This window comes from Chrysoperla carnea, chromosome 3 (assembly GCF_905475395.1).
Source record: "Chrysoperla carnea chromosome 3, inChrCarn1.1, whole genome shotgun sequence".
Classification (NCBI taxonomy): domain Eukaryota; kingdom Metazoa; phylum Arthropoda; class Insecta; order Neuroptera; family Chrysopidae; genus Chrysoperla; species Chrysoperla carnea.
In genome coordinates, this window is record NC_058339.1 from 3,156,363 (window position 1) to 3,176,124 (window position 19,762).

General features: G+C 31.0%; 2 protein-coding genes across 2 annotated transcripts in view; one reads left to right on the top strand and one right to left on the bottom strand.

The window, feature by feature from the left end:
- Positions 1–1,407: 1,407 nt before the first annotated feature.
- On the top strand, positions 1,408–6,943 carry LOC123294930 (3-hydroxyisobutyryl-CoA hydrolase, mitochondrial-like). Its single transcript, XM_044876128.1, has 3 exons — positions 1,408–1,962; positions 4,850–5,278; positions 6,751–6,943. Exons 1-3 carry the CDS (start codon positions 1,572–1,574, stop codon positions 6,873–6,875), a joined length of 945 nt encoding a protein of 314 aa, XP_044732063.1. The 5' UTR covers positions 1,408–1,571; the 3' UTR covers positions 6,876–6,943.
- Positions 6,944–9,447: 2,504 nt separating this feature from the next.
- LOC123294916 (DNA topoisomerase 3-alpha) overlaps positions 9,448–19,762 on the bottom strand; it is a 56,327-nt gene continuing 46,012 nt past the window's right edge. Inside the window, exons 13-15 of the mRNA XM_044876110.1 lie at positions 18,105–18,373; positions 17,950–18,033; positions 9,448–9,521 (exon numbers count right to left, since the gene is read on the bottom strand). Coding sequence (XP_044732045.1) covers positions 9,490–9,521; positions 17,950–18,033; positions 18,105–18,373 — 385 coding nt within the window. The 3' untranslated portion in view covers positions 9,448–9,489. The remainder of the gene's footprint in view (positions 9,522–17,949; positions 18,034–18,104; positions 18,374–19,762) is intronic.

Below are 19,762 nucleotides of genomic sequence, written 5' to 3' on the forward strand. Positions count from 1 at the left end.
ATAGGTCCAACGTATAAAAAAAGTTTTCAGGCAAACATTATCTCAGCTATACGTACCCTAAGTGCAGGGTCAATATTTATAAATATAAGGTATTAAATAATTATTTAAGAAGTAGATAAAATAACTTTTATAATAAATGCTAATACGATTGAAAGCAAAAGAAACGAGATATTTACAAAACACTGATTTTCGAGAGCTTTGACCTTGAATATCTAACGGCGCCGACGCGTGTTCATTTGTGACTTTTGAGACAACATTTGTACTATCAAAATAAAGGTTTGTAAAAAAAATTAGCTTATTCCGTTAAATTCCGAGGTGAAACCCTAAGACCCCCAATTAAGTGAAAAATAAAATAGGGGGCTCAGTTTTTTTTGAATAACTCAAAAAATATTGAAAATTTTCAAAATCTGAAAAAAGATCCAAAAAGATGAAGAAATTTTCTAAAATAAAGTTCCGACTGCCGAAATTGTATCTCTAATATTTATAATTTTTACAGAACCTTGAAAATAGCGCAAAATACGGCAAGTCTGGCTCTCGCGCGCGTTCTGTCTCTGAGACCTGCTAACAAAAAAAATTATTTAAACATATAAAATATGAATATTAATAAATAAAAAAATTAATGTAGTTTAGAGATACATGAATAAACAATAATCCGTGGTTTAAAAATTGTTTTCCCAATTTTTCCATTAGTTATGTAATTGTTAACTAACAATTTTTTCTAGACAGAATGTCAACATAAAATCTCCGATAATTATTAAATTAAAACCCCAGAATTTTTTTCCCTCCGTGACGTTATTCTTATTAGGCTTACAAATAAATTACCGTTTTTAAAATTTTAAAATTTTGATTTTTCAATTTGTTATTAACATATTTATTGTTGAATCAGTTTTTTACAAATTACAAAAAAACTATGCATTAATTTGAAAAAAAGTTCAAATAAAAGTTTTAGCAGAAGTATTTGTGTACATTTTCGTTTTTTCTAGCTTCAAAATTGATCGAGATATGAAAATTTCTAAATGGAACTTTATTGCTCCTTCAATCAAATGAAAAAATATCCATCTTGTAAACCGTTAGAGATAGAACAAAAGTTTAAATGTAAAAGTTATTCCTTATAAAAAAATTTACAACTTTTATTTGAATCATTCTTTCGTAAACATCACTGTTTACCCGTGAGGGCGCAACTTAGGAAAAAAGTTTGGTGTCCATTTTCTCCAAAACTATAAAAAAAAAAGTGTGTGGAAAATTTTCAGGTTAATAATTAGTGGTTTTGTAAAATATTCGAGAAAAACCAAAAAATATTCAAGTATTTGTTTAGATCTCTACAACTGCGAGCCTTACTCAGCATAAACAGAATACAAAATCATCTAATCACAGTTATGAAAAAGAAAATTATTTTACAGGCAACAAAAATAGTATCGTCATCTGGTGTTCAATTGTGCAAAAATTTGGATCGATTTTGTCGACATTTTAGATATCCCTTAAAACTAAATGAAGTGTTTATAGAGACTTTTAAAAATAAAGGTCGCATCATATTAAATCGGCCAGATGATCAGAACACATTAAGTATTTCCATGGTCAATCAAATATTTCCCGTTTTAAAACAATGGCAAGAAACTAAAGCATTGGTAATCGTTAAAGCAGCTGGTGAAGAAGCTTTTTGTGGGGGAAATGATGCTCGAGGTCTTGTTGAAGCAGAACTTCGTGGTGAAAGTTATGCAAAAAAGTTTTACCATGTTGGACTGTCCTTGAATGCATTAATAGCCAATTATAAAATACCATATGTTGTATTAATGGATGGTTTAGTTTCAGGAGATGGAGCAGGTCTTACTGTCCACGCTGAATACAGCGTATGCACAGAACGTACAGTATTTTCTATGCCTCATTGTTCATTTGGATTTTTCCCAGATATGGGAGCAACGTATTTTTTACCGCGTTTACAAGGTGAACTAGGAAAATATTTAGGTAAATAGAGTGGTTATTAGAATTTAAAATTTTGATATATTGTACAGTTATTAGTACAGTCGGCAGATTGTTAAGATAAAAATCGGTCGGAAGTTAATGCAACTTTGGGATGTGCTGTTCAGGGATTGTTAAATAACATTTTCTCCAATTTTCCTCTGTTTGAAAAAATGAGAGAAAAGAAAAAGTCAAAATTTTCGACCTTCCTCCGATTTTCTTCAACATCTTTTTCCCCTTACGTTCTACGACAGAAGCGTTCCCATACTTTTTTGCAGAGCGTTAAATTTCGTACAATTTTGTGAGTTATAATATGTTTGTATATCCATTCGCTACCGAGATATGACGCTCCAAAAAACAAGTCATTTTTCAAAATTTGCCAAAAAATGCAGAATTCCATTTCTTTCTACAAAAAAATGTATTTTAACTTAATAAAAATAGAAATGTTGAAAAATTTCAACCCATATTAATTGATGATAATCTAGCATTCTATAGGTGAAGGAATTTTTAAAATCGGTTAAGTAGAGAACTCAAAAATGAAGATTTTTATATATTTTCATACAAACTTTCATCCCCTATTTCACCCTTTAAGGGGATGAATTATACCTACAGTATAAAATCAATATTCTCTCGAAATTTCAAACTTCTATCATTAGCGATTTAGGCTGGGCGTCGATATATCAGTCGCAACATTACCTATTCCTCCTCCAGATTATTTCCCCCCGCTAAAATGTTTCTGGTTTTAAATAATATACAAAAAGAATCATTAAAAAAAAAACAAATATCAAAATGGAAGCTGTTATTGAGGACTCTCTGAGAATGGATATTTTATGTATTCATTTATGCGACTATTCTGTTATACCCGAATTATGATGAAGTGTTGTTATAATTATGGTTTCTGGTAACAATCATTAACTTTGAACACACCCTCCCCCAACCTTGCTGCCCCTTCCTCCAACCCCATTTCACAAAAGTTAACTTTCTTCTCTTATAACAGCCAACCATATTTACATCATGTTGGTATTGATATTAGTTACTTTTCGGATCGATATGCTGCTACTCGCCATTTTATAATTATCCCAACGGTTCTAGGTCATAGCTACCTATGGTATGTATAATTAGGCACTTCCTTATTATTATGTACCCGTTATTATACTAGCAACAAAGTCTTTTTACGGACTAATATACAATGGAACCACTACTTACCTACGATACATACAACAGACGTTCCTCTTACAGTCGTACTTCGCAATCGTGAAGACTTCCCGTCAAATGCCAGCATAGTACGGCAAATAGGAGAGAATTGATGCTCTTGTCCTATGACGTAAGGAAAGAAGTTACTGAGGGAAAACCGGAGGAAGTTTTCTCTCCCCTCCTCTTTGCGAATGGGGTCCTCGAAGTCCAAAACTTGAAAAAATATCAATTAACCATCCCTGAATAACATCCTTAAGTTTCATTGGCTTAGTAGTTTGCGTATTTTGTGTAATTTTTTCCACAGAAATATATTTTAACTTAATAACAATAAAAATGGATTTTGACTTTTGGTGCGGAACCCTAACTTTTTTGAAAATAAAATACAGCCCATATTAATTGGTGATAATGTGCCATTCTAAAGGTGTAATAAATTTTAAAATCGGTTTATATGCAACTCAAAAATAACAGTTTCACATTTTTATGATTTTATTTAACTTTCATCTCATGTTGCTGATAATGTAGCATTCTATGAATGAAGGAATTTTTTTAATCGGTTAAGTAGTGAACTCAAAAAATTGCGGTTTGTTTCAGGGTGGCCAAAAAAAATGTACATTTTTTTTTAGGTCTCCTATGAAAATATGTTAGTTTATCATGTTTTAAGAGCCCCCTCCAAAAAACAGCTCAAAAAAAAAATTTTAAAGGGTCACTCCGAATTTTTAAAAAAATCCAAAAACGTCAAAAACCGGATTTTTTTTTTTTTCTCATTACTTTATTTTTTTCTACGAGAAAAATTATGAAGATCCTGAAAATTTCAAGTCGATATTTTAATATTGAAAGGTCGCTCCGAATTTTTCTAAGGTTCCAAGTCGAGTACTTTATATTTTTTCGAGCTACTTTTGAACATGAATACTAAAGAACTTTTGATTTTTTTTCTTTAATTTTTTTTTTTTGAGCTGTCCTTTGGAGGGGGCTTTTAAAACATGATAAACTAACATATTTTCATAGGAGACCTAAAAAAAAAATATGCATTTTTTTTGGGCCACCCTAATATAAATGTATTCAAGTTCATTCAAAACAATAATCACATCAGGCCAAGAGTTATTAAGGGTGGATACCTTCCATCTTCTGTGTAGTCTATCTTAAAAACCAATCGATCGATTTCATTTTTTATCATGGGTGAATAGACAATTTTATTCTCTATCAAATGAGGTACAACAAAGTAGGGGGTGCCATTTAAAATTTCAAAGTTAAGGTGGCTAGTTGTGAGGAGGAGAAACCTAAAATTATCTAGGTACCATTTTTGAACTTCCCCCTCGATATCTAAATCGATGTGTTATTACTCAAAACAATAATCACATCAGGTTAAAGTTTGTATTATGCATAATACAGCCAACAGAAATGCTCATCTTAATTTGAATAATGTTAAAGTTATTAAGGGTGGATATTTTTGAAATGAACACTGTATTAAAGAAAAATTTTTTTTTTTAAATCATCGAAATCGAAGCTGCTATTGACGACTTCCAAGTAAAAACATTCATTGATACGACTATATGTTAACATTTTAATTTTTAATTCCATTAAGAAAAATAAATTCTGGCATGGTAAGGGTTAAAAAGTCTCACTGTTTTCTGCAAAAGAACGTTGTACTTCGCGACACTTGTTTATATGACCGCTTATAGTTATTACGCAATTCATTCAGGTTTGACGGGACACGAAATTGCTGGGCGTGATGTACAAAGAATTAATTTAGCAACACATTATTGCGACAGTAATCGTATCAAGGACTTAGAACGTGAACTAGAACGATGTGATACACATGAAGAGGTGATCAGTGTATTAAGGAAACACGAATCCAAGGATTTGGATCATTTTTCATTGGTACCAATTTTAGAACAAATCGATCATTGCTTTTCTGGTAATACAATTGAAGAAATAATGAAACGTTTATCTGAAGATCCTTCAACTTGGGCACAAGAATCTTTAAAAGAAATGAAATATAATTCACCAATGTCATTAAAAGTAACATTAGAAGCTTTGAAAAGAGGTCGAAAAATGAGTCTCAGAGATTGTTTGAACATGGAGTACAATATGGCGCAAATGGCTATTTCTCATAAAGATCTCTATGAAGGTAATTTAAGAACCCGGTGTGACAAATTAACCCAAATTCAGAATTCAAAGTGAGACGTTCTCTATCTAGTCTAGTCTATCTATTTTGAGCACAATGTTAAATTTTAGTAACCGAGATACAGCAAACCAAAACATGTAAAAAGTCGTAAATTTTCCTTAGAATTCAATGCATTATTTTTTTACACTTTTATATTACGGGATGACATTCAAGATGGCTGCCAAAGTTGCTCGAAAACAGTTTTTTTAGGTTTTTTTAAAAAATGTACTTTGTATAAAAAAAAGTTTCGAACAAAAAATGCGTAACTTTTAATTTCGAATCGATCTAGCCCAGTTAGATGTCAAAAAATTATAAAATAAAAAATTTATTGAAAAAAACTGTTAAAAATTGCATTTTTTTGAAACGCCCATAGCTCTTTGAAAAAAATATATTTTTAAACGACCCTTAGTGAAAAGTTTGCCCTTAATATGCCCAAGAAGATCGTTATTGCAAATTTGAAAAATATTGAAAAGTTTGGGCAAAAATCGCTTTTATCGACCAAAAGCCATGTTTCTTTAAATTCCAATAGCTCATATACGCGTGCTTTTTTATAAACGTTTCTGTGCTTAAAATTTTCTTTAATAGTTGCCTGAATATGTGCGGATATTGCGCGCTTGATTAATTGATCGATAACATGCGAAATATCGGTCGAAAAATCAGTTGTGAAACATTTTGAAACACTATATTAATTATTTTTTCAATTTTTTATGTAATATAATTGCTTCTATTAGTGAGGTCTTAGTTATGGATGAGGGATTTTTCTTCACAAATTTGTTTGGGCATCTCGTAAAACTGTGCTAGAAGTTTTAAAATTGTTTCCAAACAGTCAGTAGAACGTATGCATTGACAATTTAAAAAAACCCGCTCTTAAAACAGAATTTGATTGATAATAATACGCCCAAAAGAAAAATTAATAACAATAAACTTTTTATTTTATAATTTTTTGACATCTAACTGGGCTAGATCGATTCGAAATTAAAAGTTACGCATTTTTTGTTCGAAACTTTCTTTTATACAAAGCGTATTTTTTAAAAAAACCTAAAAAAACTGTTTTCGAACAACTTTGGCAGCCATTTTGAATGTCATCCCGTAATTTAAAAGTGTAAAAAAATAGTGCATTGAATTCTACGGAAAATTTACGACTTTTTACATGTATTGGTTTGCTGTATCTTGACTATGGCTCGAAAAATTTAGATTGACCAGTCTAATCGTGTATATATATATATACAATTGCACATTCTTACGTCGTGAGGACGTTCAATTTCTTTTAAGTTCTCTTCTGGACTAATGAAATACATAACTATACTTTATAGAAAGCCATTTTCACACTTTTCGCAATTAATTCGAATAAATAAATACAAAATACAATGCTGCTAGGCTCGATTCATAAGTTAGTACTTATTAGTAAAATTGCAACAATAATTCTTTTTCTACAGGTGTTCGGGCGAATATAATTGATAAGGACAGAAATCCATCATGGCGTCCAGCAACACTAGAAGAAGTGACTGATGAGCATGTTTTAGCATTTTTTCCAAAGATGAGGATAAAATCCATTATTTAGTATTTTTTTAATGTGTTGTTGTTGCATATTTATATTTTTAGGTTAAATCTCTCCATATTGTCGTCCTATTTGGCAATGTAAATATTTTTCTTTAATAAAACAATGTCTCCAATATACAAATCATAGAAATAGTTTTGTACAGATGTTTTTAGTGTGCTATGAAGAAAGAAATCTTTCAAGCACGGCAGTAGCGATGGTTGCAGTGTAGGGCAACTGTGGTAACACCAACAACTTTCTTAAAAACAAATGTAATTTTGAATTATCTAGAATTCTAGACAATTCTAAAAAGAAAAAAACAATATCTTTTTATATTACTCAAACAGAGATAGAAAACATATACAAGTAAAATATATGCAATAGATTTCACGTGAATATGCTAGAATTTGCTAGACTCTACGGTAATAATTGACTGTAACTATATAAACGACGCACAGCGTGCGATACAGTCAGATAACAATACAGACTCTTCAAGTTAACTACAGTACAATATATAAGTTCATTTTAATCAAGTTAACAATCAAAATTAGTGCAAGCTCTTGTAGTGAAATATGTTAAACGTCAATAAAACAAATAGTTTTTTTTTGTGATATAAATTGATCACTACAGCAGTTAACAATTATATTATTCAAAAGATCAAATAGACGAAGAAACGAAAGAATGAAGTTCGAAAAATTTGAGCAGTAAGTAGGATTTGAATGCGGTTTTCGGCATTCGATTCGTTAGAGCGTCAGGAAATTTTGTGACCTACATTGATTTATAAGAAATTAAAATATTCAATTAGAATAAATAATATGCATTTTATAATTGCATTTTAAATTGACCGTTACATATTAAATTCACAATTTTACAAGGAGGTTTCTATCATCGCTGAACACGAATATCGCGACAGAATTTTTCTCAGAGATACCTGGTGCTCAGGGTAAACGGTTCCCCGTCGTCTACCGGAGTTTTCGGAAAATTTGTTATATAATCGGTTCAAACTAGTTACTCGAGGGTTTTTGGGGTCGCTGCCCAGGATGGACGGAGTTTTCGAGAAATTCATTATATAATTGATTATATAATTCAAACTCGTTACTAGGGGGTTTTTTGGAATGGAACACGGATATCGTGAAAGAATTTGTCTCAGAGGTATCTGAGACTTAAAATTATTTTTAAAGTTTGAAATTATTTTCATCACTATTAACCGAATTGTGAATTATTATTTTCGGTCAAATGCAATTATAAAATGCATATTATTTATGCTAATTGCATATTTTTTATTTCTTATAAATCAAATTAGGTCACAAAATTTCCTGACGCTCTAACGAATCGAATGCCGAAAAGCGCATTCAAATCCGACTTACTGCTCAAATTTGTATTCAACTTGGATCATTTATAACGCTTCATTTCTTCGTCTAAAAAAATTTGTTAATTTTTTTATTGTACTTTTTTAAAGAGAATATAATTAATTAAAATTCTGCAAAAATACACGGGCTCTTATTATTGTCTTAGTCCAATTTTACTTGAAATAGTTTGTGTATGCAAAATTGGCACAGTTCACTTATGGTAAAATTTTTGTTTTAATACTTTTAAAAACTTTTACGACCTCAGAGTAGGTGAGATTACCCGCTGAATTTAAGCATATTATTAAGCGGAGGAAAAGAAACTAACTAGGATTCCCTTAGTAGCGGCGAGCGAACAGGGATAAGCCCAGCACTGAACCCCGTGGCTGATAAACAGACACTTGGGGAATGTAGTGTTTAGGAAGATTCAATATAAACCTATTGTTATATAATACATCCAAGTCCATCTTGAATGGGACCATATACCCATAGAGGGTGCCAGGAATATACCCATAGAAAACATCTTGATGTATTAAATGGCACTAAGCACTAAAAACGAATTTTTATTGAATTACAACATGATTTACAGTGCTGTTTTTATACCACCATATATATATGAAATATATCAAAGTATATTAGTTTAGTTGCAAGTTTGTAACGCTTAAATATTATTATTATTATTATTATTATTAATATATTGATGCTAGAGTTCTATCAAACCAAAGTTGCACTAAATAAGAGATATGTATATATATGCATTCATATCTAAGAATCAAAAAATTCTAGATTCGTTTATTGTACTATATATAAGTTATGTGATGGGTCTTATTTTCAAAATCGAAATATTCAACATATCTTTACGTTTCATGGTCAGAACAAGGCACCAATTTGAAGGAGAAGTATGTGTGTGTGTGTGTGTGTGTGTGTGTGTGGTGTAGGTACGTGCGTACGTGTTCATTTTTTTCAGTGTGTGGACCTCAAGGGTCGCACCAGACCCTTACGACTTGTTTAACTTGGCGTTTGTCTTTGTTTTTCCGTCAACAGCCATATTTAGGGATACCTATATATATAGGAGGAAATAATTCAAAGACACTCGGTATATAAAGGCTAAAGAAATGATTAAAAAATTGGTGCAATTAACTTAAAAAAGTATTAATCAGAAATTAAAAAATGTAAATAATTATAAAAATAAATAATTTATTTGGAACATAATATTTAAAAAATTAAATTTTTTTATACTGTACATTTTTTAATAAAAATACAATCTACGAACACTAAATATATTACAAACACTATTTGTGAGGACACTTGGGTTTCGTATGACCTGAAAAAAATCAAAATTTTATTATTATTTTTATACCTATTGAATGCGTCTTTATGGAAGAAATTCATTGCGTTCATCAATAATTTGGATGCAATTTTACATCCCTAAGAATGGAATTGAAGAGTTGGTTGTGATTTTATATAAACTCCATATTAATATTATTTGAACATGCAAACTCTAGCAAGAGTACATAGACGAAACCAAACTTTTCGAAATTTTCAGAGGAATCAGTTTAAATGGTCGGTTATACTGCAACCAGATCCAAAACAGTAGGTTTATAATGCAATTTACTGCAGAAATTTTTTTTCGTGTTGGATTAGGTTCAGGGATATCCCCCGAATGTAAACCCAAATTGGCGGGACGAGCGAACGCGAAGCTTCAGCTGTCATCTTGTTTTATAAAATATCTCGTGAACCGGACATCTTACGGTAAAAATAGTGGGATCATTTTCGTAGATAATAACATTTTCTATAATTTATATTTTAAAAAAATTTTCTGTGTAATGCATAGATTTTTATTTATAGCGCTCCAAACTTTCCTCAATATGGCTGTTGCTTAATCAATTAATTAATTTGCAGCAATATTGAACTCTGTCATCCCCTTCTCTACCTTTTCCCTTCATTAATATGATTATGATTTATTATTATTCAGGGTTCGAGGATATATATCAGTGGATATATATCATGATATATATCCGATATATATCAAATGATTATTTATAATATATATCAATACAAAAAAGATTTAAAAATTTTATATTAGAATTAAGTAATTTTTGACGTTTTTTTACTGTATTTCTATTCCCCAAATGTAAATGGCGTTCAGGTAGAGTTAAAACATATTCCCTAATGTGTTCTAATCCATAAATGGCAACACTTCTGCCGGCATTAATGGCGTCAGTCGTGTTAGAAAAATTTCGTTACGAAAGAGTAAGTTTTTTTTTATGTTTATTCTATAATTTTTTACAAAGAAAGTAATTGACAAAGTGCAGAAACGATTTTACTTCATTATTGAGTATTTAAGAAGCATTAAATAACTTTGGTAATTATAGAATATAACTGTTTATTCTATAAATGTAAATTTAAAACTTTTGATATATATCGGATATATATCATAAATATCCGATATTTTGATATTTATAATAAATATCGGATATTTTGGATACCTGTTATTATTATTACAATTATCATTATTAGTGTTCAACCCAATCAATTTAATCAATGCTACATGTGTCCGCTAATCCCCACGTAATGTATTTCAACTTACAGCATTGCCACATTACTTCAGACTACAGAGAATTTTTTTCAGCATTAAATTACAGAAATTATTTCTTTATTTAAATAGGTTCAGCATCACGTACTGTATGTGAATGCACAAAATCCTAACAAAAATAAGCGAGGGAAGTCCCTCCATTTTAAGGAAAAAGTTAGTAATGATCATTACTGAAGATAAGTAAATTTCCTGTCTTTTATATTATTTTTTTGTATCGCTAATCGTTTATGACATATACGACTATAACGATTTACTGATTATTTGACCGATATCTCTTCTAATATTTGTTTGAACAAGAAAATGCTAATAACTTTTAAATCTATAAATTTTCTAAAACTTTTACTTTAATATTTTTTTTCTAAAATTAATATTTTTGTAGGAAGATATTACGCATTCAATATTGCATTACAGCTACAGGTAATTGAGAATTTTTTCACAACACGTACTGAATCTAAATACACAAAATTCTTACAAATTTGGAGGGGGGAGTGCCGCCATTTTGACAAAAACTGTTACGGCCCATAACTCCGTAACCGTGAACTTAAAGTCAAAAATGCTAATAACCTTTTTTGTATATAATTAAATTTCCTATCTTTTTAGTCAAATTTCAAGGGGTGGTCGCTGCTATTTCAGGTAAGAAGGCAAATTATTTATTGCTAATTATGTTACTAACGTTAACATTTTTCATATATTTATTGAATTTTTATCATTACACTACGTATACTGCTTTTGAATTAATCTTGCACCCGGTGGTTGGAACATTAAACGCGTTATAACTTCATAAATTTTAACTTTAAAAAAAAAAGTTTTAAGTTTGTAGATTTAGAAGTTATTATCATTTTATTGTTTAAACAAATATTAGAAGACATATCGGTTAAATAGTCAATAAGTAAATCGTCACAGTCGTATAAGTCATAAACGGTTAGTGATACAAAAAAAAATTATTTTACAAAAAAAGTAGATAATCTACTCCGCCATAATGGTCAGCCAAACATAACAAATTTTAGCACTCACCCCCTCCCGAAAAATTATCTAACTCAACTCCTGAAAAACCCCATCCCCCCGAAAATTACCCCTCCCCCAAAACCCACTCAAAATTTACTCCTCAAATCTACTCCGACACAATGATCTCCCAAAAATTAAATTTTTATAACCCCCCCAAAAATTACCCCACCCCTCCACGAAAACACTCCTCAAAATACACGTCCCAAATCTACCCCGCCAAAATGTTCTTTAAAAAAATTTTTCCCCCTGAAAATGACCCCCACCCCTTACACAAAACCCCCCTTAAAATTTACCCACATACTTCGCCACAATTTTCTTTAACTAAATGTTTTTTACAACTTCCAAGAAATTGCCTTCCCCTCATGAAATCCTCCCTCAAAGATCACCCTCCAAAGCTTCTCCGCCACAATGCTATTTGAAAAAGGAATTTTTTACCTCCCTAAATATTACACCCATCTTTTCACGAAAACTCCCCTCAAAAATCACAGCCAAAATCTACTCCGTCATAATGGTCAGCCAAACATAACTAATTTTTACAACCCTCCTCCCAGAAAATTACTCCTCCCCAAAACCCTGTCAAAATTAACTCCTCAAATCTACTCCGACACAATGATCTTCCAAAAATAAAATTTTTACAAGGCCCCCAAAAATTACGCCCCTCCCTCCACGAAAACCCTCCTCAAAATACACATCCCAAATTTACCCTGCCACAATGTTCCAAAAAAAAATTTGTTCCTCTAAAACTTACCTCCCTCCAATCCAAAAACACCCCCCTCCCTCAATATTCACCATCCAAATATACTCCTTCACAATGTTTTTTCAAAAGGAAAAATGATGTTTTCATTCAGTGAATCATTAACTATCCATCAACCCACTTACCCTGCTTAGTCTACCAACAACTTTTCGTTAGTGTTTAACCAATTATATCCTAGGACAGTTAGCTTTGGGCCACTGAGTTTGCTTAAATAGTACCTACTCTTCCCATCAATTCATTCATTTGCCTACGCAGTACTAAGTGAAAGATATTCTTCATGTCTAGTACACATGAAAGGGTATGTAAAAAAGGTACTACATACATGAAGTATCTTAAGTGGTATACAGCCTGTGTTTGAAGCATCTAGGGATATAAATATGTCTGTAGTATGACTGAATACATAATACATCCGTTTAGTAATGCATCTAAAAGAGAGTACTTTACTTAGGGAAAGTCAATTCTTGCTAGAGGATCAACTTTTCCTGTAACACATACGTAAGTATTTTGTATTTTTACTCCTTTTATAGGCTAAGATCCGACATTACAAATATATTCCATCATCTGTTAATTGATTAAAATAACACTGAATATATTTATTACAATATAAACAATATAAAAATGTATTGTCTGCCAGGATAGTCCTGCTGCTAATAATATTAATTAATCATCAATTTTTTTATAATTATTTATTTTGCATGTAAATAGAATTTTACCAATACCATACCATAGAATATTACACTAAAAACCATATTCTAACAGGCAGCGCTTTTAATTACTGCTACTAGTCTAAGATCCCAATTAGGATCGACCTTCACCCATCTGTTTACCGGATGAAAGTTATTTTTTATGAAATATAAAATGTTAACAAATATCCCTGCAATGGGTTGCCTAAAAAAATGTGGTCCAGACTACTTTTAGTGAAAATATCAAGAGTAAAATTTTTAGAAATTTTTCACTGACTTGCATATCTTACGAATTTTGATCTACTCGAAAGTAAAAGCCATAAAGAATATGCAGCAGCTATGTTTTCTGCCTTTTTTCGTTCACTATTATCGCATTTATACAAGTTGAAAATAGTAATTACGTGCATCTGTTAATTCATTGACTCGCATATCTAAATAAAGATAATTTTGTTACAATTACGGTGGCATATGATTGGCCACAAAATATTGGTCAAAAATAATGTTTACAAGCTTTCCAAGTTTTGATATTTATATTAAAAATGGTCTGGACCATATTTTTTAAGGCAACCCGTTACAGGAATATTTGTTAATATTTTACATTTCATAAAAAATAACTTTCATTCGGTAAACAGATGGGTGAAGGCCGACCCTAATTCGGATCTTGTACTATACGGTAACATGTAGCCAGGTTTTAACAGGTAAGTAAACTGAATCTATCTGTTACTTAAAAAAATCATTTACTATAATAAATAGCATCGAATTATGAACATGATAATATATGGCTGCCGCCTAAAAAATTTGATGCTGTGGATTGCTGCCTGAAATAAACAATATAAATGAAAATTTATTGTAATTGCATGAATTCGTCGCAAAGAGTGAAACAGGGTAATGCGAACTCTTTTGATGAACAAAAACTTTGTTGGTCAATGCAACCGAGATAAATACAGTCGCAGTGTGCAAGAGAGAGTGAGGGAGAGCGAGAGAGTGACAGAGAAGATACAACTTGTACAGAATAAAAAATTGTTGTCAGTGGTGGATCTTTTCAATAAATCATCGAGGTTTATTCGAAGGAAAAGTCTAAGGAAGGACCGCGCCGTTTGGAACCGTCCGACTTTTCGATGTTCGAGTTAAGTCATACATTACCAATATTTTCTTACCATTGCATTCAGGAAAACATATATTTTTTTATTTTTCCCCACAATTTTATATCGAAAGCCGACGTGTTTCGAACCAGCTTTGGCGAAATGACCGCTTACGGCACAGTGTACTTGTATATTGTAGAGCAATTTGGTGCTGCCTGTTCAGAAATATAATTACCTATATTGGCATACTGTATGAACAAGTAATAGACCGGCAGATAATGATATATTTCGCGAAATGACAGTGTACAGTCTGAGAGCGCAAAAGTTGGCGATCCTAGCTGTGATAGGGTTTGCAATAAAAATTACAAATCGTCATGAAAAAGGTGCATTTTTAATTGTTTCATACAGCTTGCCATTGTTTGCTTATAAAAATAGACAACAAAATATAGACGCTTCCTCATTGGCAGATGGTATCATGTGATATTTAATAGACCTTTTTCACATTTGTTTTTTTTTTTTTTAAATGAAAGTAAATGTCTTGGTTAATGGACTAATTTTTTCCCCGATTTTTTTTTTGAGCCATATGACCGAGAAAACAAACAATGAAAATCATTAAAGTTCAAATTAGCGAAAACGATCCGGAAATTCACGAAGTTATACGAATGGCGGCTGTGACGTCAATTAATAAGAATTATATATTTTCATAGTTTGCATTTTTGTTTAATGAATAACTCGTTTATTTTCAATTTTACACGAAAAATGGTACCAAAGTTATTTGAAATTAAAATTCCTACAATTTTGGTACACATCAATTTTTCCTAGGATCGATATTTTTCGATTTAGGCCCCAAAAAAGGGGGTCGTGAATTCTTGTTTGTTGCATAACTCGTTTATTTTTAATTTTATACGAAAAATGGTAATTTTCCAACTTATTTGAAATTAAATTTCGTACAATTTTGGTTCTTATCAATATTTTCTTGAGATCGATATTTTTCGATTTAAACCGAATTATTCAATGAACAAAAATGCAAACTATGTCAAAACAGTGTTTGAAAATATGTAATTCTTACTAATTGACATCACAAGCTACTAGCCAATAAAAATCGTTTTAAATTATTGCAAATATCGTGACTTTTTAACATTTTTTTCATAGTGTGTTTATTGTTAAAAATGCGTAATTTTCGAGTTACATGTTCTACTCGACCTATATTTTAATAAAAAATTAACAAAAAGCATTTCAATTTTTCATGAAAAAGGTCTATTGTTTATAAATAATTTTCCATTTAGTATTACGAAAAAAAAAAACGCCGAGGGCAAAATTTTTTTTGCATTAACCTTTTTTGTAGATAATTAAATTTCCTATCTTTTTAGTCAATTTTTTGTCAAATTTCAAGGGGTGGTCGCTGCTATTGCAGGTAAGAAGGCAAATTATTTATTGCTAATTATGTTACTAACATTTTTCATATATTTATTGAATTTTTATCATTCATAAATATTTATTTTAGAAAAAAAAGTTTAAGTAAATGTTGTAGGAAATTTGAAGATTTAAAAGTTAAGTTATTATCATTTTCTAGTTTATAAAAATATTAGAAGGCATATCGGTCAAATAGTCAACAAGTAAATCGTCATAGTCGTATATGTCATAAACGGTTAGTGATACAAAAAAAAATTAGTTTACAAAAAAGGTAGGTAATTTAACTATCTACAATAAAGGTAATTACCATTTTTGTCTGTAGTAGACGGTTATGGAGATATAGCCTAAAACGGTTTTTCCTTAAAATGGAGGCACTTCCCCCGCCTATTTTTGTAAGGATTTTGTACATTTACATTCAGTACGTGAAACTGAACCTATTTAAATAATAAAATAACTTCTGTAATTTAGTGCATTATGACAAGAGTAACTAGCTTCTATACAACCTATAGTACAAAACTATTTTTACTTTTTAATTCTTCATAATAATTTTAAAATTACAGACAGTTTTAAAAGAATTTTTCAAAAGAAAAGAGAAAACGCCCGAAAAAAAAATGTTCGTAAAACATCGTTGTGACGTAATAGTGTTAATTGAATAATATACTATACACTATAAACAATTATTAATTAAGATTATGACGTTACACGATCTTTTACGAACATTTTTGTCGTTCGTTTTCTCTTCTCTTTTGAAAAATTCTTTTAAAACTGTCTGTAACTGTAAAATTATTATGAAGAAATAAAAACAGTTTTGTTATAAAACTTATATATGATCTTTCCATTTTTGTCAAAAAAAAGACAAATTTTTTTTTCAAAATCCCAGTTTGAGCTGGTTGACTAGACCAAGGAATATTTGTGTTTTCATTGTGCGGGAAAATAAAAATATGAAAAACAAAAAGTGATACTTATGAGTAGTGTTTTTTGTAAATGCTGATCGCACAAAAGGTAGGGAAAAAAGATACGAAAGTTTTTTAAGCGATGATCCCACAATTTCAATACACATAATCATACAGAAAAAATACAAAATACTCATGCATTCACATAAAATAAACCCACACAACTCCTAAATAACATTTTACCTGATTCCTCTGAAAATTACCAAAAATTTGGTAGGAACAGTTTTTGTAGAAAATTTTACGTTTTTTAAATTTGTCTTTACAATTAATTATACTGTAGAAAATTTTTTTTTAATCGATTTTTTTGCATTTCCGGAATGTACATATATATTCAAGTATAGTCTATGAAAATGTCAAGTTGATCCGGGAAATATTCACGAAAATAAACGCATATATGTAAAGTCTCTATACGTTCAAAAGTAGGCGGAGCGGAAATATCCGACTTGAGAGCGCAAGAAAGCACGCGAGAGGAGATAATGGCTCGCAGACAACAACAGCTGACTATTTGGAAGCAAATGATGAAGCAAAAATGATGAGCTGAGTGTAAAAAACGTCTTTTGAAACTAACGTGTTTTTCTCGTAACACTGTTATCAAAGTCAGTGAGAAAGACTTCTACTAAACGGTTTGACCGATCGGTTTCGAATTTAAACACCTGAAGTGGCTCATATAATTAAAATTTTCCAGAGATGGGAAAATTTTTTAATACGTTTTTTCATTCAATTTGAACAAAAATGCTTTTTATAGAAAAACAAACCACTTTTATTGGGTTTATTACAAAAAATTTTTCGAAGAGGGCCTTTCGCAGAAATGTATCAGTCTGTTTTTGCCTAAACTAATTTTTAAAATTTTGGTTCAAAACTTCATATAAAATTTAGAGATAACATTTCTCATCCATTCAACCCTCCGTGCAAAGCGTCAAGGGTTGATAAAAATTTTTAAACAAAAGATTTCAAAACTAGAAAGTACAAGTAATGAGCTATTTCAGATCCCAATTTGATGATTTTTCCCAGATACAACTGTTTAAAATTTTGTGTTTTTTCTTTTAGTATTTTGGTTCTGTATATATTTTTCGATCACATTGTATGCCACTAACTTCAAAGTATAAATAAATAATACAATTTTTTGTGTGTTCTTTTCTGATTTTTAGAAAGTTGAGGTTCCTGGAATATCTACTTTTTAAACTCGCTATTCAATTTTAAAAACTATGGAATAAGTTCGAAGTGAAATCACAAGCAAAAAGCATTAATTATTCTTAAAAAAATCACCTTCTTCTCCACAATTGCCACATCTTCGTTTTCCTGTAGATTCATTTCTTTTCCGTTTTCTATTATTTGACTGACTTTGATTATCTAGAATTTTACAACAATTATTTAATTTAAAAAAAATACATTACTTTTAAATGCAATTAATTATAAATTACCAGAATAATCTCCTCGACCCCCCGCATTTCCACCTCTACCTCTACCTCGTCCTCGCCCTCTTCCTCCACCGCCACCTCCTCCTCCTCCGTCCCATCCACCCCATCCTCCTCCGCCGCCACCATCACCACCAAAACCTTCATCGTTTGCATCACCAACGTTTCCTGATTCATCTGCCCATTTAAAGAAATTACACTTCCTATCATTTGGTGGTTTAGGGCATGAATAGAACGATCTCCCTTTATTAGGTGTGTCTTTTTGAACGGTTCGCCTTCAATATAAAATATTCAAAATTTATATTATTTTCAGTAGTTTTTTTTATTTTTATAATCAACCATTGCATTAACGTAACTAACGGTAACAATTTTTTATTTTTAATAATTTTACTATACAGTACAGATAGAATAATATTTTAAATTAGGTTAGATTAGGTGAGGTTATATTGACTGTCCACGTGGGACACACAGGACCCATTGTGATACCATTCTATTTTTTACCACATTTCCGCTGATAATTTCATTTACCACTTCCTCAACTATTTTCAGAGCCACTAGCTTATCATGCACTATACCATCTCATCACAACTATTAATTAAATTAATTTTTATTGTGACCAAATGAGCCACTAGCGTCGACTAAGTAGTTACGGAACGGAAAATATACACAACCAAAGTATTAAAGGAAAATCGCGATAGCTCGTTCGGAAGTTTGTACTTTCTAGTTTTAGAATCTATAGCTTAAAAATTTTATCACCTCATACCGAAAGGTGAGAAATGTTATGCCTAATTTTATTATACCATGTATATACGTAATATATATCAAGGTATACTAAGTTAAGTTCCAAGTTTGTAACGCTTGAGAATATTGATGCTACGAACAAAATTTTGCTATAGGTGTTTATAAAATCATTTCATTAGTCCTTTTCCGGCTTTCCGCCTGTTTGCCTATCTGTCGCATGTCTGCCTGTCATCACGATAACTCAAAAAAGACAAGAGATATCATGCTGAAATTTTTATAGCGTGCTTGGGACGTAAAAAATGAGGTCGAGTTCATCACTGTTTACCCGTGACGGCGCTAATTGTATAGCATGTATTATGTTATAGGAATATCTGTTATGAATGTGTGACATGTCTGTATGTGTAATGTGATAGAGTAATCAACACTGTCTATACATGGTATTTCAACGGTTAATTGTTGAACAGTCAATTTTTTGTTTTCACTTTTTTTAAATTTAGAAGCGTACCAAAATTTTAAAAAATTATTTTACAACAAATTTGATGCTGAACTACTCGGAAGCTTGTTTATTATACCATGCATATATGTAAAATGCAAGGTATACTAAGTTTAAGTTAGGTCCCAAGTTAGTAACGCTTAAAAATATTGATGCTACGCACAAAATTTTGGTATAGGTGTTCATAAAATCACCTAATTAGTCCATTTCCGGTTGTTCGTCTGTCCGTCCGTCTGTCAACCCGATAACCCAAAGAGGAAAAAAATATCAAGTTGAAATTTTTACACCGTACTCAGGACGTAAAAAGTTAGGTCGAGTTCGCAGTGACGGATTTTGGCTTGCTGCCGCCCTAGGCCCCGTTCGATGCGCCGCCCTTTTTTTTACAATGAATTTCATTAATTTTGATCCAGTTTTGTTTATAAAGTAACTT

Coding starts and splice junctions, on each gene's coding strand:
- LOC123294930 (XM_044876128.1), top strand. CDS start 1,572: ATGGTCAATCAAATATTTCCCGTTTTAAAACAATGGCAAGAAACTAAA. Junction 1,963..4,849: donor TGAACTAGGAAAATATTTAG/GTAAATAGAGTG, acceptor CAATTCATTCAG/GTTTGACGGGACACGAAATT. Junction 5,279..6,750: donor TCATAAAGATCTCTATGAAG/GTAATTTAAGAA, acceptor CTTTTTCTACAG/GTGTTCGGGCGAATATAATT.